At 35.4% G+C, this 21,153-nt stretch overlaps 2 protein-coding genes across 10 annotated transcripts; one reads left to right on the plus strand and one right to left on the minus strand.

Annotated features, from left to right (window-relative positions):
- Nucleotides 1-2,431: 2,431 nt before the first annotated feature.
- On the minus strand, nucleotides 2,432-13,291 carry LOC119068606 (integrin beta-PS). 7 transcript variants are annotated; one of them, XM_037172257.1, is made up of 8 exons: nucleotides 12,950-13,291; nucleotides 9,983-10,486; nucleotides 9,678-9,906; nucleotides 9,401-9,485; nucleotides 5,350-5,784; nucleotides 4,894-5,285; nucleotides 3,978-4,821; nucleotides 2,432-3,019 (listed from the first exon to the last, which is right to left on the minus strand). In XM_037172257.1, the coding sequence occupies exons 2-8, from the start codon at nucleotides 10,476-10,478 to the stop codon at nucleotides 2,954-2,956; spliced, it is 2,547 nt and encodes an 848-aa protein (XP_037028152.1). In that variant the 5' UTR covers nucleotides 10,479-10,486; nucleotides 12,950-13,291; the 3' UTR covers nucleotides 2,432-2,953. The 7 variants fall into 7 exon arrangements, with proteins under 7 accessions (XP_037028152.1, XP_037028157.1, XP_037028155.1 ...); XM_037172262.1 differs by lacking the exon at nucleotides 9,401-9,485 and adding an exon at nucleotides 7,819-7,903 and having other exon boundaries at nucleotides 12,950-13,175; XM_037172260.1 differs by lacking the exon at nucleotides 12,950-13,291 and adding an exon at nucleotides 12,787-12,806.
- Nucleotides 13,292-15,687: 2,396 nt separating this feature from the next.
- LOC119068607 lies at nucleotides 15,688-20,480 on the plus strand. Of its 3 annotated transcripts, XM_037172266.1 has the most exons (6): nucleotides 15,732-15,918; nucleotides 17,124-18,159; nucleotides 18,374-18,866; nucleotides 18,939-19,216; nucleotides 19,272-19,352; nucleotides 19,427-20,480. In XM_037172266.1, the coding sequence occupies exons 3-6, from the start codon at nucleotides 18,485-18,487 to the stop codon at nucleotides 19,655-19,657; spliced, it is 972 nt and encodes a 323-aa protein (XP_037028161.1). In that variant the 5' UTR covers nucleotides 15,732-15,918; nucleotides 17,124-18,159; nucleotides 18,374-18,484; the 3' UTR covers nucleotides 19,658-20,480. The 3 variants fall into 3 exon arrangements, with proteins under 3 accessions (XP_037028159.1, XP_037028160.1, XP_037028161.1); XM_037172264.1 differs by lacking the exon at nucleotides 17,124-18,159 and having other exon boundaries at nucleotides 15,688-15,927; XM_037172265.1 differs by lacking the exon at nucleotides 17,124-18,159 and having other exon boundaries at nucleotides 15,707-15,918.
- Nucleotides 20,481-21,153: the final 673 nt, after the last annotated feature.

The following is a 21,153-nucleotide window of genomic DNA, read 5'->3' on the forward strand; positions in this document are numbered from 1 at the left end:
CGAGTGCAATTTTGCTATTCCCAGAAAGATTTTTGTAATTATTAATTCTCTTCAATTAAAAGGTTAGTCCACTAATGATCACATTGGTTAGTATTAGATTTTGTTTTATTTTTAATTATTTATTTATTTAAGATGACTCTCGCGCAGTTATTGATAATGATAGAAAATAAATCGATTAAATTCTCTCGTAGTTTTATGATTTTAAATTGAACAACATAACGAACAAATTAGATTTGTTTTGTTACGTTAACCGAGTCCAAAATATTTGGTAGTGAAATTATGATCAAAATTAAAATTGTTTCTTTCTATTTAAAAATTAAAAGATTTAGGCAAAACAAATTCTCTTTCTATATATTGTACAAATCCATCGCTGCGATAAAAAGAAAAATTTTTTTTTTCATAAAACGTAATTATTGATATTCGATCGATTAATTATTTAATTACAAAATAAAAATTATTTCATTGTTATATGACTACGACGAATAGTAAATATTTTTTTTCTTTCTTTAATAATATGCTCGAAAAAAATATTTGTTTTTTACGATTAATTTATGGCAGTTTCTGAAGAAGAAAAAAAAATTCTAAAAAAACACTTACATGACTAAATGGATGAACAAAAGAATTAAGGCCAGTACACGCTTCACGAAAAAGAAAGAAGAAAATACCCGAAAAATGCCTTTAAGAAGCGTATACCTTTCAGAGCCGTAGCTGAAGGCTGGCATGCGATGACAGTATAGCATCGTCGAACGATTATGTATCAAGGTATACAATCTGAACTATTCTAGTTTGTGTCGTGCTGATATACACATTGTCCTGGCAAGACATAGTGTACTGATGAGGCGTGATGCGCCGAAATCAGCATCGTTTGTCCTTATATTCGTCTATTCTTAATCAGGGCCTATTTTAAGGAGTTTAATTTCAAAAAATTTCCAAAATTTCACAAAAATTCTTAAAATTTCAATTTTTTTCCCTGTTAGATCTCATTCCGAAGTAATCAGTTAAGCCCAAAGACATGAAAAACAACTAAAAAGGCAGTAAAAACATCATTTACGATGCAATCTGTTGTGTTTTTAGATGAAATGACGAAAAGTGATGGAAAAATTTGATAATTTTTGGAAATTTAATTTCCTTAAAATAGGCCCTGTTCTTAATGTAAACGGTTTCATTTTTTACGTTGAGATAAAAAAAAATTCAACATTGGTCGGAACAAAGCAATACAACAGCTTAGTAATTTAATATTACCAGACCAGCAATACAACAATTAGAAATTAATCTGAACTATCAGGGCTGCAACAGTTTAAAATAGGAAATTATATTCGAGTGTTACTATTTCTGGGATGACCACTGGATATCTTCCTTTCACCAATATTCTAAGGCACTCGACCGTTATTGTGATAAAATTGGTGCCAATTGAACGAAAATATTCGTTCAAGGAGGATTTTAGGAGTTTTTCAATCGTTGAGGTTTGATTTGAAAAGGGTTTTTGGAGTTTTTCGTTTGGCTTTAGAGCAATGTTTCAAGGATGGAACGCTGAATAACGTTTGAAGTTGAGAGGGAAATCTAAAATGATATTCGAAATTTTTATGAGTGCGTCAACGACAACTATTTCTTGAGTCAAGAGGAGTTCCAGAAGGTTTTAGGAGGATTAATGGTACAAGCTTTTTGTGCGTCTTTTAGTTTTCAAATTTGCAATGAGGAAACTTACAAACTTTAATTTTCTGGGCTAGAGTAGGCTACGGCTCTGGTACATTTTGTTTCACTAGGTTGTAAAATTGACTAGAAAATATACAGAAATCATATTATGAGCAGCGCACCATCTAACATTTGTGCATCCTTTTTGTTTGAATTTGAAGAAGCTTTAAACCGTTTTCTTAGTAAGGGAATTCAATAAATGTAAAACGGATGACGCGTGGTATACATGCATGATTTCGGTAGATTTTCCAAATAATTTCCCGCAGTGCCGAACTGGCCCTATGGGCGTTCGGGCGATTCCCGAAGGGCCTTTTAATTTTTGTATAGACAAACGGCAACGAAGGGCCTTTTCAAAACTTTCTTCATACAACGCCCGAAGGGCTTTTTTGAGCCAGTCCGGCACTGATTTTCCGGCTTGGTGAATGACATCTTTCAAGTATATTTTTCCGTGAAAGTTGTACTTATCTTATGTGTGAAATATGTTATGTGTGCAAAATGTTTGTGGCGTTTTTTATGTCAGTTTCTTTTTAATAAGGATCATCGGAAGAATGTTTTGTCAAAATGTTTTTCGATTTATTCATACATTTTCGCAATTAAAAATTATTTATTTGTTTTTCTTATTATTTTTTGTTTGTTTGTTTTGAATTGTTTAAGTACTATTCCTTGGGGGGGGGGGGCAAAAAAAGGCACAATTTTTCAATCACATTTTGCTATTATTTTTTCTTCTTTTTGTTTTTTTTTTTTGGAAAAAGCACAAAAATTCAGTAAGTGCGACAAATATAACGATTATTCTACGTACACTCTTCTACAACGTCAAGTGAATTCGAAAATATTCAATTTTTTTATTAATTTTTTCTTCCTTTTTTTATCTTTCAATGACAACCATGTGTAATATTGCATTGGTTAATAAATTTCGTCTACAAAAAAAACAACAGGAAAAGATTTTTAATAGAAAATCTCGTTTAAAAATAGTTTGCTCAAAAATTTTCTCTCTAAGAAAAAACGTTCGAATCGGCACATTATATTGGAAGCCACTCAAAATTTTTAACAAAATTGTTTTATTTAATTTTTCTTTTTTTTATTTCTTTCTTGTTGTTGTCTTTTCTTTGGTTAGTATTTTAGCCACGTCGTCAATTTTTTTATTTGTTTCAAAAAAAATGTTTTCTCTATATATCGTTGAATTTTCAAGTTTTCTTTTGTTCTTAAAAATGAAAATCGATGAAACTTTATCATTCAGAAAGTTCGTAAAACTTTTGGAACTTTACTTTCCAGCATAAGTTGGATTTTTGAACGTTGAGGTAGCTTGTTTATAGATTGGATTTTCACCCTGAAAATACAAAATGGAATAAAAATTAAAACAAAAACCAAAATGAAAAGCTTTTTAGTGTGCGTGTGGGTATTGGATTGTCGTTAGTTCTATTGTGTCTATTATAGAGAATAGAGGTGTTCGCCGGTGCAAGCTGTTTAAATTATTTTAACCAATATGTAGATTTTCGATGAGCACTTTTCTAGTCAACTTTCAAAAATACCTACAGCGGACGTCAGTGAAATTTATTGAGATATTTACTTCAGCCGATTTTCAACTGGTCCACTGCTACAAACAAAACTGATAATACGTCTTTACACGGATTTACCACGACCAAGCGCGTGCGCCCATATAAACAAGTACAAGCAGTTTTGTTTGTATGAGTGGCCAGCTAAAAAATAGCCATCTGCACATTTGTTATGCTTCGAAAACATCAAATTCAGCCTACATATCGGTTGAAATGCTTCAAACATCATGCGCTGGTGCACTCCTCTACTAGAGAATTCAAAATATAAAAAAAACCGATTTCCATTAAAATAAGTCCAGTTTAACGTTTTTTGAATGTCTTAGGTAGATTCCTAGTAAGTGACATCATCAGATTAAATGAAGTCAGCACTCAATGTCATACATTGCGTTGTTTGATTTCTTCATCGGTCAATATTTTATGAATGTATTTACAACAGTTTCGCAGAGTATGTCCTGTCCTGGTTATGAAAACGTTTTCTCCAGCGACAAGTCAAAACGTCTTTAGAACGCTATGCAAGCTTGGAGTTTTGTTTTTGTTTTTAATACCAATGGAATTTCCGAGAAATTACTTTCTCGAACGATGCTTACACTTGAACGATACTTAAAGTTAAAATCAAGTGGTTGCATTCCCTTACCGCTGCGGAAGTGTACTCCATGCTCAGTTGATGGTACAATATTCATACCATTCAAAAAAGTCAAGAAGACAAATAAAATTGAGTAAACAAATGCTTACCGTGTCCCATTTGGCCATCATTCGTTCCTTTTCAAAACGAGCAAATTCCCTTCGATCGTGAATCGTAGTCAACAGTTTCCACAGCAACAACACCGCCAAACCAATGAGTACAATAGCCGCAATCACACCCAATACAATGCCCAGCACAAACACCTTGGGCGGACATTCTCGATTCTTTTGCGCTCGAACATCAATCTTTTCGTCATCCATATTATCCGTGTAGACGAATTGGAACCGACAATCGTCTTCATCGAAGAATGTACACAAATGTTCGTCCTTTTCTTCGTCCACAGCGACCACATCCACCTCGATTGGCACAAATTTCGTGCACGTTTTCGTACACAACTCTGAATCGGCTAACGGTCCAGTTTTGTACATTTGACATTGAACGCAATCTTTGAATTCATGACAGCGACCAGCACATGTAGGACACTTTTCACAATATCTGCCCGAGAAGCGGCCATCATCCGTGACGTCACATCTGCAGGTGCCGCATTCACAGGTTCCATGACCCGAACAAATTTCACCGCTACCACCTGGTGGCTTACAAGTCTCATTCGTTGCACGACAGTCACAAGCGTCACCGGTCCAACCGGGTTGACACTGACACACGCCACAGGAACATGTACCGTGATCCGGTCCCGAGCATAGTAAACCATTGTGCCGATCACATGAGAAATTGTCACATTCACAGAATTTGCCGGAAATCACCTCGTCGAGATGAGGTCGCTTCTCGCATTCGCAAATGCCACACACGCACGTACCACGACCATTGCAATCGATCACTGATGAATTGTCGGGACGACATTGACGAGACATCGACACTTCGCTGTGAATGTCGGTTCTGAAATGACAATACCAAAACGGTTATGACCAATATTCTTTCAGAATAATAGCACCTACTCCCAGTACTTACACTGAACATTCGCAATTCGGACCAAAGTGGAACTCGTCACATTCACAAATACCGCATTTGTATGAACCGTAAGTTTTACATTTGTCCGAATTGGGTTCGAATTGAGGATGCTTCGGATTCTCACACGGACAACTGCACAACATTTCCAGGTCAACGATTAAACTTTCATTGATACCAACCGGATAAATTTGGAAAATTTGATTCCAATCCCGCTCGTTTTGTGGACATGAGGTGACAACAATTTCAGCTGTGAAGCTTACCACATCGCCCACTTTGAGTCCGTCACATTTATTTGTTTGAACTAGGGGTCCATTGCCGAGACATGATGAGAAATATGTGACCTTGACAGCGCTTGTAGCATTGTCTTTCATTTCAACGGATGATGAGATTTTCTGTTGATTAATAGAAAAATCAGGAAAATGATTGGGAATTTCATTTCCTGTTAATATTCCTTACGCTGTACTCGTCGCGAACCAATTCGACAACATTCGATGAATCGTCTGATAGAATAGCACTTGATGATCCTTCCACATGCTTCGACAATTTCTCATAAACTTTACTCTGTGAACTTGTTACAGCGAAGATAACATTGATCGCATTCTGTTTCACTTTCAAATTAACTTGCGAAATGCTCGGATAATCTTGGTACTTTGACTGTGTGTACATGCCATGACTGTCCAGATGACATTTACCGTCATTCGGTGTAACCACTCCCCCCAATTTACCGTCACCGGCGTAATGGAAACCGGCATCAGTTGAGAACACCAATAGCCGACGGGCTTGTTCACGCCAACCGATCTGATCGCGACAAACTACTGCTTGCATAATGGCATCGAAACCGCCTTCTGGAGCATCTAAATTACCCGACACTGCTGCACGTCGTACCTCTTCCTATTTTGGTTGTGAATTGATTAATTGATTAATTGGAATGTGGCGGATATTTGTTGGCTCAGTTGATACATTTTAATTTTTAATGAAGCTAGATAATAATGAAAGCAACAGTTAGTAACAACCGCAATTATTTACTAATTAAAAGCGATAACGTCATACAAAAAGCTCTAGTAAAAGTTGGTTAGCAAAAAAAAACCCACAACTTTGGAGTTCGAAATCCCAAGCACTGCTATGACAATACATTTTAAAAATTGGATTTTAGTTTAATCTAGTAAAAAAAGCTCACATACACCACCTCCACTAAAAATTATAATTCATCTATATGGCCGAAATCGTTATTGTTGTCCTGCAAAACAACAATCGTTTCAAAGAAGGAGAAAAATATTCACAACATTCCTGGAACGCCAGAAAATTCAATTAATAAACGATGGCCAAAGAAGCAGATTATTGAAATGATCGACTATTGTCCGAAATCTCCGTTAGTAATAGTCGCAATATTGTCTTGAATACTGAATAAGGTGTGACGATACGCCATAGCCTGTAGTTGTGAGTACAGATTGTACAGATTTTCTGCCGGTCTAATATTAAGCGGAATAGTTCTATGTTTACCGAGGGATAAAATTAGGAAATTCCATCAGGAGCAAATTTTTGCTATTTTCTTCCAGAGGTGAACACAACGTTTTTCACGAAACAAAAAACAAAAATTTTCAAAATTTCAACCAAAACAAAGATGACAGTTCGGGTGAGACAATTTCTATTTTCTCACCTGTCAAAACAAGAGGGGAGAAAATAGACTGATGCCCGACAAAGTGTTAACAAAACGTCATTTTATCATGGCATTTTGAGTGAAGAAAATAAGGTGAATAAAACCGCAGGTATATGAAGAATAATATTTTTTACTTTACTATAGGGAGGTAATAGAGCTATTAACTCCCTATGGAAAAGCCTTTGCCTCACTCGTAAAGTAAAATAGCTTACCGCACACGGGAAATAATTTTATATCTCGCATCGCGATAGGTTAAAGTACATTTGATACGTTTACTCATCTGGATACGAGATATCAAGCTACTTCCCTGGTATAGTAATCTACTATTATGTTTTAACCTTTAGAAAGCGACAAAGGTGACACCGAGAGCAGATAATCGTGGATTTTGAGTGGAAAAAGTTATTCTAAAAGAAAACCCTCAAAGGATTTTCTGTGGATTTCAAACATTTGTACACGATTTTAGGGATTTCCCTTTCCTAAAATTTGAAGGCTTTTTTCTAAAGATTTTCCACGAATTTAGTGATTTTATCTGAACAAATGATTTTCTTGCGAGTTCACATTAACAGTAAATAAATTAACAAAACAAGGGTTGAAGTTCACCAATCTGTATACACTAAAACATTTAATAGTCGATGACAATTCAGTAGATTAAATTCAGATATCGTTGAAGGCAACGTTGATACCTATTACGATTTTTTGCTCGGGCAAATCGAATATACGACGAAAACGCGAAATTATGCGTTTACTGGCTTTCAATGGCACCTGCTATTTCATAGAGGAATCTTTGATAGCAAGTGCCTTTACAAAGAAAATGTTAGTCAGATGTGAAAATTGTCATTTTACCGATCACTTGTTGAGGCACCAATTAGCACCCATTTCGATGAGTTATTCAAAACAAAACAAAATGGTCATCTCAACGTGTACACGCTGTGCTTAATTCGATTTGCAACAATAACTCAACTATTTACATTGTATGTACATTGTACAATTGCGAATCGAAAGCTGTTGATTAATGTTTGGAAATCCGTCGAACACGATTAATATTAATTTCTTGGTTGTTAATAAAAACTTCTTAATTGAAAAAAAAACATTACAAATGATTTAAGTGAATTAATTAATTAAGGGTCACGTTATGAATGAATTTTTGATTACATGACAGTAAGGTAAAGATTTTCTTTTGAGCTAATTTTCAAAGCAAAAAAAAAACTGGGTGTTGGAATCAAAATGTTTTCTTTTTACAATTTTTGGATTTGTTTCCACTGACTTACAGAAAAACGATAGGTGTTTGTGCTAAGTGCCATGACATTATGATAACCGTACGGTGCCGCACAGCTAGGACATGGTTCACGTAAACTGAAGCCAAGAGAAAAAAGCATTTGATGAAATAAAAGAGGAAATTATGTAAGCTGAAAAAGAAAATGGTTTTGCCAATTCGGTGGAGGAGGAGATATTTTCAATTTGTTCGCTTTTTTATGCAGAGAAACTTATCGATATCGATTCTTACAGACAATTTTTGGTGAATATAAAAAAAGGTGCTCGAAATGGAACTTGGTGGTGAGAGTTGACACTGAAATAAATTTTTACCATTCAATTCATGCTATACAATAATAATAATATGACCAGTGCACCAAGGTGTATAATAAAAACTATGTAAAAGAAATGCTCTATCACCAACAATCAACAGATATTTTCGATATAAGGTTTACAACTACCAGTGGTTTTCCATTCAACTTATAATAAAAAATAATAAATTCACAACATCGATGCACACAGCAAATTAAATTCAAGCCTACAACGAGTACTATTTTCATGAAAACTTAGTAACAATAGAATAGCAGAGCGTACCGTACCGTAACTATTGTTAAATTATTCTTTCCACAGCATTTTAAAAACATTTTCAAATTTTAAACGTGACCTTAAAGAAGCTTTGTCTTATCCTACCAAATTAAGTATAAGAAACCGGTTTGTGAACGAAAACTTGTAGACATGGAACTCAATAGCCTGAGAAGTCGCGACCAAATCAAGTGACAAATTTTCGTCGCACGTCAAGCCGCTGTCGTGCCTTGCGATTCAGAGAAATCAAGAAGTTAGCATGTTTCATCCATTTACAGCAAAAAAAACTTGTAACCACCAACAACATAGTGGTCGTGCAAAAATGGTGCGACGCCAAAGGTGTACAGGACAGCTTGACGATTTTTACTAATTTGGGTCAATTTTGACCCTTTTTGAGTGACGAAACATGACCTCATTTATGTGACGTTACTCGAATCGATTACATGAAATTCACGAGATATTGTCATTGAGATATTGTGCGGAATAAATAGAAGGGATTTGTTTGAAATTCCTGGAGGGTATGATTCTCCGGCTATGATTTACATTGCAGAACTGATAAATTTGCAGTATCACTTGAAGGCTGTGTTCATAAAGCAAACATGTCACTCCTCAAAGGAAGAGACATTCTGGCCTTGCGCGACAGTGCATTTATATATTTTTTAAAGGTTTTATATATTTTTGCGTGTACACGCTTTATGAACGTCTTATCAAATTGATTAAGAAATTCCACACACACAACATTCCAGTTGCTATATACCGACAATTTGGCGGTTCAATCAATCTTATCATCACTTTTAACATGAAATTTGAATGAATTAGTTCTTGTGTACAGTAAGGTGCACATTCTGCTATATTTATTGTTACTATTCATATACGATATTGTCTTCCCCCAAAACACATAACATCCTTTTCTATAAACATTCAACAGTGAAAGAATACAATGATACCAGAGATAGAGATAAAAATGATGTAAATTTAATTTGTAAAAAAAATGTTTGACCCATTTCTGGAACTTACAGAGAACAGAGTAGTATTTGTATTGAGTGTCATGTGATTTTTAAATCCATACGGAGCCTCACAATTATCACAGGGATGCTCTAATCTGAAAATCATTTCAACAAAATTGATGATTGACGAACAGCAAACTTATAATCAAAAATGTTTTTTTTAGCAACACGCCTAACCGTTGCATGTCTACGTGAACTAACCAAACGAAAATATTATGATTCGATCGTATCAACGCTGAAAACTGTAAAATGGGGCGAAATTTGATTGGTAAAATTTTTCGACTTACTTTTTCGGAACTGTAGATACGTAGGGCATCAACACTTTGTCGACAAACGAACCGAATCCAAGGTGAAAGTTTTTGGTTATATTTCTCATTGTGTCGGAAAGTAGATCTCCCAATTTGGACAGTTTTTCCTTGTCATCTTCCATAGATTTAGACAAGTCCATAAGGTAATACAAATCGACTGGATAATCTTCAGCTTGTGAATATCTCATGTGTAGCCGATGTTCCTCGTCTGTTGCAACAAGAAAAAAAAAGAAAAAAATTGTTTGCATCAGAAACTCGTGTCAGTTCACTCATGACAAACTTACTTATTCGTAATTTTAAACCGACCCGCTGTGGACTGATCTGTACAATACTTTCTTGGCCACCTGCACCAAAGGCGCTACTGCTACCAGAACTGGATCCAAATGAATGCGAACTACTGCTCGACGATGAACTGGATGACGAGGATGAAAAACTTTCACTATAACTTCCCGATGCCGATGCACTTCCACTGGCCGATCCAGCGCGAGTCAATTCACGATTCCATAACATATGCTGTTCGTTGTCCGGATTCCATGTCCATTCTTCCAAACAGGAACCGGCGAACGGCGTTAAACTAGGCTGGAAACATCGGGGCTTATCGCCGAAATCCGGTTGCAGGCACCAGGCACAATTTTTTGTTTGTATGCATTCGCGGCATGTCGTTTTGCTGACACACGAATTTTGTACGTTTAACTTTTCGGAAAGTTGTGAAGTTCCCTCTTTGGTCAACAGAATGAATACCAGACTCACACTGATAATGATTCGATGGCAGCTTACCATTTTTCGATCTGGAAAATTGGCTGGTTTATTAATCAATTCATTTTTCTCCGCATAGATTCAATAAATTGTCCAATCATTCAAGTCTCATTTATACCATCAACGATATATCCTCTACGCGTATGACTATCAATTTAGGTCTCGGATATCGAAATATAATTTAAAAAAAAATCCAAAAATGACACCCTAACAGTCATCGGTTAAAAGCATACACAATAAACCACTATGACTGGCTTCTTTATCTGCAATAAAATGATGGACAAACTATCAATAGTTCTGAGGTGTGTTCCGGTATATTTATACAGGAAATGAGCAATCAATCGGTTATGTACATATAACACCAACTTTCGCATGATGTTTCGATTTCGGTTTAATGCAACCGAGCGCTGAACGATATAGTATTTATTAGGGGAATGATACAAAAGAGGGTTTCTTTTTAACGGAATATTATTGGCAAGGATATACGATTCGACCGATAGTAAAGAAAAAATAGGGAGTGACCTAACTATTGTGATATCGTACGTTCTAATTCGAATATATGAATTGAAACGAATAATATTGATTCGGTAAATAGAATATTTAAAATTCTTATTTGATGTGTTTCGGTCTGTGGTTGATGGCAAATGATCTCAAAAAGATAACCATACAGAGAGCACTTCAAAAATGGTTTTACGGGAAAAAGATATTTTGTAATGATTGTTATTGGTGCAACATCTACGAATTAATGTTATATATATCACAACGATAGTATCGTCTATATACTAACGCACACACCACATAATTCACTCACATTTACTGCTTTCAATTTTCAAAATATTAATCTAAAAACGTCAACAAGCCACTAATTACCGAAACTAAAACACCAAATCGAATTTTCACAACACATTGATCTTCTAACACCAAAACCAACAAACAAACTAACCAATAAAATATTTTAATAAAAATGTTTGATTGCTCAATGGACACTCTTATACTACTGTTCGGTTTAACCTGTTTCCAAATTAAAAAAAGCAGAGAATCAATTACGTAATACATTTATATATATGATGAGTGCATGACGATTATTAGTCAGCAGAAACAAAAAAAAAACAAATCTCAGAAATTTGTTGTGTCAAAAAGTTTTTAATTTAAATTCAATAAAAGTTCGAATCCGTTTCGTGATGGTATTGGTGCAAGAAATGATGTGGGTATAAAACACACAATGCAGAACATATTTTTGTCTCTCTAATTGACCAAAATTTTGATAAAAATATTTTACCAGTTACAATATCACAAATAATGACACACAACGTATCGAACTACACCATAAATGGACTTTTAATTTCTACCCTTGAACGGAATGTTAATTATTTTGCCACAATCACATCGATCACTTCTCGGTCGACTTCTTCTCAGTCGAATCGCTGAAATGTTAAGTTATACACTGACTGGTATTATATACATATGAATGTGGTTTCCAATAATTTTTATTATCAGGCGGTTATATATGTATATACAGTTGCAGTATAAACAGACAAGAAACGCATGAAAAATAAATCTGCACTTCATATTAATCCATTTTATATTCGGTGGAACCAGCCTGTAACCATTCATTTTCGTATGTGGGAATTGGATTTAAATTGCGTGGGCGAAAATCAAAACACGAATATTTACGGTAACGCATAATTATGCTAATAATACCCGTACAGCATACTTCTTGTGAGTTGACGCGACGACATAAATCCTGTGTAGTACCAACCAAATGATATAAATACTGACCAAAACAACACAACTACAAAACTAAATTAAAAGTAAAATTGAACAATTTTAATTTAAAAATACAAAAAAAAACTATTTGCAGATGGCAAATATTGAGCCGTCGAATAATCTCTCAGTTCCAACCATTTAAACGAAGCAGAAGAAAAAAAATAAATTTAAAAATATCTAAGAAATGACTCATGCCCTCGTACAATGGATTTTCTTGCATGGAAATGAAAGGAAATAAGTTTATGTTTCCGAGAAACGCAATGATGACGACTCTTTAAATTAAATAAAAATGATTGATATCGGTAATTTTGGCAATGACTAACTGTGTTGATGCTTTACGAATGCACTAACCAGCGGGCATCGGTGCCGAAATGAAGAAAAAGTTTGCATTTGTTATCAGACCCTTTCTCGCTACAATTATATGTTATAATATTAACTTCTTGTCAAAACAATCTTTTCGTACAAGCGACGAGCAAGAATAAACTTTAGCGACATTTAGCGGGACATGTTTTGAAGATCCGTTTTGCAGGTGAAACGTAATCGACGTTTAATCCTTAATACTCACAGCAAGTAAACAGTTCTGCTATAAATAGTAGTTATTTACGAATATTTCCAAAATAAGATTTTATTCACTCAAAAACTGTCGAGTAAAGAACAAAAATGTTAAGTTACTCAATGAACACACACACCCAGATTTTTTTTCCAATTACAATTTTTCGATTGCTTACCACTTTTTTGTTTAATTGAACACTGGAAAATATTAACAGAACATTGAAATTGTAAATTAGCACTAGTTTCGAGTCGACAAATTAATTATTTAATTACTAAAATATTAAAAATATTTTTATCAATTTTTCTCACTGAAATGGTGTGCACAGACAAAAATTACAAAATCAAACACACACTACCAAAGCAATATGACGAACAACAAACGAATGAAAGAATAAACTTGATGACAGTTTATAAAAACCTTCTATACTAACTCCTCCAACATTTTTATTTATATATTCTTGCATTGAAATCATAGAAATCGAAATCAATGAAGTGAGTTCATTGATGGAAAACGCACTGAGAGGAGAATGCTTCGGACGACAAAACAGTGATGACAAAATACAAAATGAAAGTATTTGATAGACACTGACGATCGGCCGATTTATCTTCAACGCATTCACAACTTATGTCAAAATAATATGAATATGAATGCGTTTACAGAATCCTAATGTCCTCCAGCCTGACATTAGACCATAATTAACAATAAGTAGAAAGAAGAAACTAAAAATCTTCTGAAATGAAATTTTAGATTTTCAGGGCAATTTGTCTAAATTTTGTTTATTTCGTATACATCTGAGTCGATCGTGAAGGCGGTGGCAGCACAATTTTCTGTCGGTACCTCTATCTAAAGTATATAAACACTGAAGGTAATGCAGACCCTCAGCGGATCAGAGAAATTACGGATCCAAACTTTCAGGTGAATTTATTTCCGTATGTTGTCTAACTTAGACTTGTGCAACATGACGGCCCTAAATTCTTCCAATTCACCAATAAATATAACTTGACTCAAACAAATTTTATATGTGTGCAACATAACGCCGCTTAATCGTTCCAAACTCACCACTAGATGCAACTTGACGGATCTAAAATTCACCTGAAAGTTTGGATCCGTGTGTAACCATATATGAATGAGAGATATATACGACATGTAGAAGAAAAACATAGGCTAAAATTTTATGTGTTGGTAGTACCGAATTTGAGCTAGTTAGCTGTCAAAATTGTATTCAGTACTCCCAACACAGGTTTTTTGGTTCCACGAATATTCAACTTTGTCGTATATATCACTCTTTCATATATGGTGTAACTGCGGATTTGCATTACCTTCAGTGATTATATACTTTGCCTCTATCGACTTAGGAGACTTAGGCAATATGAAATAAATAGTATAAACGAAAAAAAAACACTGAACCGTTCAAAATTTACTTCCTTCGTGAGTTCTAACAGATAAAAAATCTAATCCTGATAGGAAATTCTTCCAGTTAGTCATTTTTCTGGGATTAGATCGTAATCTTCTGCTAAAGATTAAGGAAACTCAAATCTTATTTATTTATTTATTTATTTATTTATTTGTTGGTTTTGAGACCGTTCTAACAGCCTTTTACAGCCAATTACAAGTTCAGTCTGGACCACCGGCTTTACGTGACTTCCGAACCACGCCTCGAAGTATGTAATTACTCTCTGAGGAAAGTTAGGTGCGAAATTGATATCTCGCCTTAATGTAGGCCAGACATATGTACACAAATTCATCGTATTTGGGTTACGTCATACGATTCATTCAGTGTGTACATCGTTGCAGCCACCAAACACACCGCAACTACCCAAATTATGAAGCTTGAGTGAACTAAGGACGTTACCAATGCGATATAATCGCTAGAAAAATTCCATGCGGAATTTGTCTGTCACGGGAATCGAACCCGGATCATTTTGGTGGAAGGCTAGTACGTAACCACTGAGCCATCCCGTCACTAACGGATTCTGTGTTGACTTCTGTGGATTAAAATGATAAGAGTGGCAGACATGACTTCATGCCCATAAACGCTTTACATTTCTTAATCGCCGATTCCAAAATTTGGATTGACCGACGATCGCTATGTGAGACTATACTATATACTTGTTGTCGAATCACGACGGAGGCAAAAATGTCTATAATCAATCATTTCAATTTGATTTACCTTAAATTTACCTTTCTGGACCTAATAATAGTAATTTCGGATGGCATTACATTTTAATTCCAAAAAAAAAAACGGTCGCTGTTAATCCCTTAAAATCCCTTTACATCAGTATCAGTATCAGTGCATATTTCTGTGATTTTTTATCAGAACCACTGCACGCACCACTGCTCCAATCTCTGTATTTGGATGCAAGATACATTAATTAAAAAAATCATATAAGGAGCGCTCACCCCTTGGCAAATTTCTAGCCTACATTTGTAATTACACATTTTGCTAGGGTTTCTCCAAGTGGGTAAAGTTATGACTCACAAACCAATTTTTCCTTTAAAAGTAACACATTTTTGCGAGCTTTAATTACTTTTTCAGAAAGAGTTTTTGGTTCAGAGAAATCATCAAAAAACGAATATTTTTGCGCACAAATGTAGGCTAGAAATTTGCCAAGGGTTAAGCGCTCTTAACGCCGTAGTCCCGCTAAAAATTCAAAAATAAGTTCTACATAGTTACATTAAGCTACAGGGCACACATTTCAAGCTTAAATATCAGGAAGGTTAGAGGTCTCACGATTTCAGTGTACCGAGACCTCAAAGTTTACAGCCTTGGAAAACATTGTCCGTGTAAAGTACTGATATAATCTGTCAAATTAAATCGAATAAAATATATACTTTGGCATGGCTCGACGGGCTAAAGCTGTATTTCGTAAATACTCTATCAATGAATTTGACAGATGGAGAATGCATTGAAATGCACGATCCACGTCACGTAGAGTTCGTTGATGAATGTGTCAACGCCATATCTGTCAAGCCGGCTGGCAAAAGTAGAAAAATTGATTGTTTCTGGCCGTGAAGCAGAATTTGCACGGAAAAGTTTTACTTCTTGATATATTGAATCATTTATTTATTTGCAAAATGAATACCCGCCAAGTGCGATCTCAACCCCAGCGTGGAATAAATCAAAAAAACTATGGAAACAATGAAGTAAGTCGAGTAAGTGATTAAATTCATTGAAATTTCAATTTTGTTTAAACGACACAAAGTTTTAGCATAGCAATCGGGTATAACTAATGCAAAGAGCGTGTGAGGAGTATCGTAACGTGCTTGAAAATTTCATTTGTCTATTTTCGATACATCTCGATCGCTAGTTTAGTTTTTACATTTTCTTCTATTTTGAAAATCTTAATTTGATAAACAAAAGTTATGAGCGTTTAAAAATGACCCAGAATGTTTATCGCCATTTTGTTTTTACAACAAAAAAAAATCCTGTTATTCGTTCGATGTTTTGAACAATTTTCGTGACGTCCTTTCGATTTAATTCCACTTGTCAGACTGAATATCCAGTCATAGTTTGTCGATTTTCTGACATTTTCCTACATTCAAGCGAATATCTTCGCAATTTGAATAAAAAATAAATATTTTTTCCAAAATTCAAAGCTATCGGCAATCGATTGTGGTGTATCCATTCAAATATTTGTTGTTTGCAATGATCTTCAAAAATTGTTTATTTTGATGTATATATGAATCATGGCGCTTTCACTTGATATGCGATAAGATCTTTAATTTTGGTAGATCTAATGACAGGTCTTCAATTTACATCAAATCCCCACCCACTTATGTTTAAGTTTTAATTTTAATTTTACTTACTATAAGCCGAGACTGTGACTGGCATTTTTTATGCTTCAATATCGCATAGAAATTGATGGTTCAATCGAAGTGTAAACGGAGCTATTGATATCAACATAAATCATTTTCTTAGATCAATTTTCTTATTTCATCACTAGGCCTGTTTCGAGGGAACTGTTTCTACGATTTAAGGCCAAAGACATACGAGTAATTTTACGTTGTTGATATCAGTTGCATTTTTTCTGACTATGAAAGCGTCAATCTCTGCAACGCAAAACTTCTAGTGTGTTTTCGGCCTGAGGAAATGTGACAGAATTTAGTTTAACTTGAGCACATAATTGTGAAACGGTTTTCTCTTAAATTAGCCGCTGAAACCGAATTCTTTTATCGAAATAATGAAGTTAAAGATCTTTAGCTCCATTTGTTTTGTGTTGGTTGTCTTCCATCCGTTGTTACCACTGCGATGTCTTAGCATTTTATATTAGCAAGTCAGCTGTGTAGTCTTGTATTCTGAAATTAGAGCTGTGTTCTAATTGCTGGTATTTGTTTTGTTTTTATTTTAGACGAACATGTGTCCTCCGTTTACGTGTGAGAACACTTTGCAATATGTAGAAAAAAAGAAAGAAATTATAGTTTATGTTCATTTGTATGCAATGAAAAGCCTTCAAAACGAAGTTATATTAAATATAATTTCAACAGCAATTAGTTTCTTCGATTCACTCAAACATTTCGCTCTTTTTTCGATCAAATCAAATCAATTCTTTATGCGGCCTCCAATTTATCATCGATCAATGCGACACGATTTTTAGGATTTATAATTTCCCATTCTTAATTAACTGTGGCAAGGGCCACCCGTTCCGGAGTCTCTTTGATTCGGCCAACAAAAAATGGTGTAACAATACCAAGTATTTTGGTGTCTCAGTGAATCTCGAATTTGCAATTGATATTGCCGATGGATGTAGCAAATTTGGGCTAAATTCCGTTTTACTCAGAGAAAAAACGTTTGCCCTGGCTCAAATCGAAAATTAGAATGTTCTTTTCGTAGCTTATTGTTTTGGCCTACCGTCCCTAACTACTTTTTATTTCTTTTTTTTTTCTAAATGTACTTCAACTGATTGCAAAGTAATGGAAATGCTCCCAAATTCCGAGCTGCAAACTTCATAGGCCACTTAACTAAGAGACATTGCAACCATGCACAATATCACTCATAGGAAATGTCAAAGTGATATGTCCATCGTCTTGTTTCCATTACAAGCACATATATGGCCGTAAAGGCCACCATAACTGATTTTGCTTTAGAATCGAATTTTTTTTTCTGACCACTAAATTCACATTCAAAAATTCAAATTCCAAATTGATTGATTTGATGATTTACCAAAAAAATGCGAATGATTGGGTGCGGGCAAATCAATTGCCAAACAATAAATTATATCTTAAGGTTTTGTTCGTTTTGGGTTAGATGAAATGCTTTAGAAATGTCCATGGCTATGACTATGGGATATCCACTAAAATCGGAGATAAAGACTGGAGCTACTAATTCGCCGATACATTCTGAAGGGAGAGAGAAAAAGAGAGAGTGTGGATGAAGACTGGATAAAGGTTTGATTGAGTAACATTGACTATACAACCAAAAGATCTAATGAATTGAATGTGTTTTGATCAAATTTCCAACAAAAAAAAAATATTACTTTTACGTGAGTGGAGACAAACACGCGTATTTATTAGATCCATCAACAATTACAAAACAAAAATCGCTACAACAAACGAAGCAGCTCACTAACATGTTTTTGGTTCACTAATTTCTCTTCAACAGCAAACATACACTCCGCAGGCTGTTCAAAAGCCTGTCTACCAAACAAATAATGCGTCGAATGCTAATCAGCAGCGTCAACAACAACAACAGCAACAACAACCTCCCGCACAAATGTATCAGCCGAATCTAATATCACAACATCCACAAAGAACTGCCGTCAATACTGCAAACTTGGCACCGATTCCCCAAGTCCAGGAAACCAATCCATTTAACGTTAATGAGAAAATGGACCAATCCAATGCGACAATCGAATCGGGTGGCAGTGAGGATATGCCTCCGAAGCCATTTCTGCATCGAACGAAGAAGAAGGCTTCCGCTCGCGAAATTCGTCAGCGTCAAAACCGTCGTCTACGAAAATTGCTGACACCGAAAAATGCATTAATGGCACTGTACGAGTTGATTGGCAACAAAAATTGTGATTTTAAAATCAATGCGGACGCTAAGGGCTTTCTAGCTGAAGTGTTGGTCAATAACGTTCGCTATGAGGGCAGAGGTATGACATCTTCCATTCCAATTTAATTAGGAAATAATCCACTGACAGTAATTCTATTGTCACACACGAAAGGTACGTCGAAAACGCAAGCGAAAAATGATGCATCCGAAAAAGCACTGCGCGATTTAATTATCCAGAAAATGGTGGAACGACCAAAAAAGATTACGGCAGCTGATGGCAGTGAAACAATGGAGACGGAAGATGTCGATATGAAAGAGGGAGAACCGAATGCAGTGGAAGTACCGATGATGCACTTAGCTTCATTTGCACTTCACAAACTTTTCTCAGAGTGGCAAAACGAAGGATTCGAAATTCCCGACCTGAAGTCTACCAATCCTCAAGAGAAAGTGGTAAGTCATTGGGAATGTCATATGTAGATTGAATTTAACGTTCGATTATCATTAGATTGCGCCAAAAGTATCGGCTGATAAATCCGAATTGCCAGCGAACCACGAAACAATGCACCCATCAATGCTGCTATCAATGGTAACGTCAACATTACCGTCTAATCAATCTGTTGAGAAATTAATTTTTCGGTTTTTTTACCGCTTTCCATTCAGATGAGACCAAACACTCAGTATGTTGATCTTGGCAGCGAGGGAACCACTCCGAATGTCTTACACCGTTTCGGTGTAACAATTGATGGCCAGTCGTTTGTCGGACAGGATCGTACCAAAAAATTAGCACGGAAAGCCGTTGCTATTGCTGCTTGCAATGCGGTGTTCGGCACTACTTTCCAACACGATGCAGTTCGTGTGGTCAATCTGGCCAAAAAGGAGGGTGAAAAGTAAAGCGGTAGGCATTTAAAGAATATTTTTTAAATGACCTCTGCTCCCACCCTTCGAATTCTATGACAAGTTAGTAATGCAAGTAGTTCGTTGGAAGTAATCGTAGTTTGAGCGTTATATTATAATCAGTAAAAAGTATTGGATTGACTGTTTTGTCAGTTTGATGTAGACCCGTACGACGAAAGAGCCATTTCTGATAAATTTTAGTTATACAAAGAAACAAATTGGAAGACGCGCCATTTAAATCTGGAACAAGTTAGGACCACCCTTAGTGAATACACACAGTCACACACTCACTCACACACACAGAAAATATTAGACATTACGTATTTATGCCTTCAATATTTATTTTAACTGCAATTCTATCCACAAAGAAAATGATTCACTGCACTGCATTTCCCTATGAGAATAAGTCTATCAAGCAAACGTTCGTATGCCAATTACCATTTTCCGATGATTTTTTTTCTTTGCCAACATCATGAGATGGGTCCATCAATTATCAAAGAAACAAGAGTTTCATCTTAGGAATCGCCGGATAATTCATACGTGAGTCCCATCTATACAGACGACTTGATTTATTTCCTGTATTGGCATTGAATTTGACATTTGTGATGGGATCATTTAATGTCCGTTATTGTGATTGTATGGATCGTACGGGTCGAATTAATGATCTACATTAAAAATATTCTAAACAAAAAAATTAAAAAATTAACTTAAACATATTTTACACACACGTAAACATTCATGATGAATTGGTGGAGAGGTTCTGGATACAGTACATGCGCCTCTTATATTTGTATGTCATAAATTATGATTTTTCACGATTTATCAATAAAATTTTAAAATTCTCCAAGAAATTGTCAGCGTTTTTTTAATGATCTTCTACCGATTCAATGGTTTTGTTGTGAAAAGCAGCTGAACGTGAAGTTAGAATATGAAAATTGTGAATACCGAAATTACGGAATCGATTGTGGAGACGTGTGGGGAGATTGTATTTCGAGCCGAAGGCGAGGAATTCATCCCGCACGCCTCAACAAAAAATGTCATTACGGTACTTTGTTGTTTTGTGACCAGAAAATGTGAAAACCCGGTTTTGAGCAAGACAGTAGTGACGCAGCTTCTGACTGCAAGACAACAAAAGTCGTTACAAACCCTAACATCACCATAATGTCTGTAGAGTGTAGATACTCTCTACCTGTACTTCTCAACACTCTAATATGGCACAGTGACGCAAGTTTCAAATTAATTTTTAAAAAAATGAAAAAAAACATGTCTCAGACGTTAGTTTATAGACTAGACAGCAAATTTTTAAATTCGTTGAACATGAAGCCGACAAGTGGCGACGGATCGTTCGGAATGGCAGAGAATTTGGGGAGGCCTACGTCCAGCAGTGGATAGAAAGAGACTGAAAAAGAAGAAGCCGATGGTCTATGATGTTTTGGATGGACAAATTACAAATTTAACAAATCTACAAAAAAAACGCATTGGCCTGTCGGCGC

Source organism: Bradysia coprophila (genome assembly GCF_014529535.1).
Source record: "Bradysia coprophila strain Holo2 chromosome X unlocalized genomic scaffold, BU_Bcop_v1 contig_20, whole genome shotgun sequence".
Taxonomy (NCBI): Eukaryota; Metazoa; Arthropoda; class Insecta; order Diptera; family Sciaridae; genus Bradysia; species Bradysia coprophila.

Coding starts and splice junctions, on each gene's coding strand:
- LOC119068606 (XM_037172256.1), bottom strand. CDS start 11,361: ATGTGTTGTGAAAATTCGATTTGGTGTTTTAGTTTCG. Junction 10,487..11,324: donor GATTTGGTGTTTTAGTTTCG/GTAATTAGTGGC, acceptor CCAATTTTCCAG/ATCGAAAAATGGTAAGCTGC. Junction 9,907..9,982: donor CGGTTTAAAATTACGAATAA/GTAAGTTTGTCA, acceptor TTGTTGCAACAG/ACGAGGAACATCGGCTACAC.
- LOC119068607 (XM_037172264.1), top strand. CDS start 15,850: ATGAATACCCGCCAAGTGCGATCTCAACCCCAGCGTGGAATAAATCAA. Junction 15,928..18,373: donor GAAACAATGAAGTAAGTCGA/GTAAGTGATTAA, acceptor TCTCTTCAACAG/CAAACATACACTCCGCAGGC. Junction 19,217..19,271: donor CCAATCCTCAAGAGAAAGTG/GTAAGTCATTGG, acceptor GATTATCATTAG/ATTGCGCCAAAAGTATCGGC.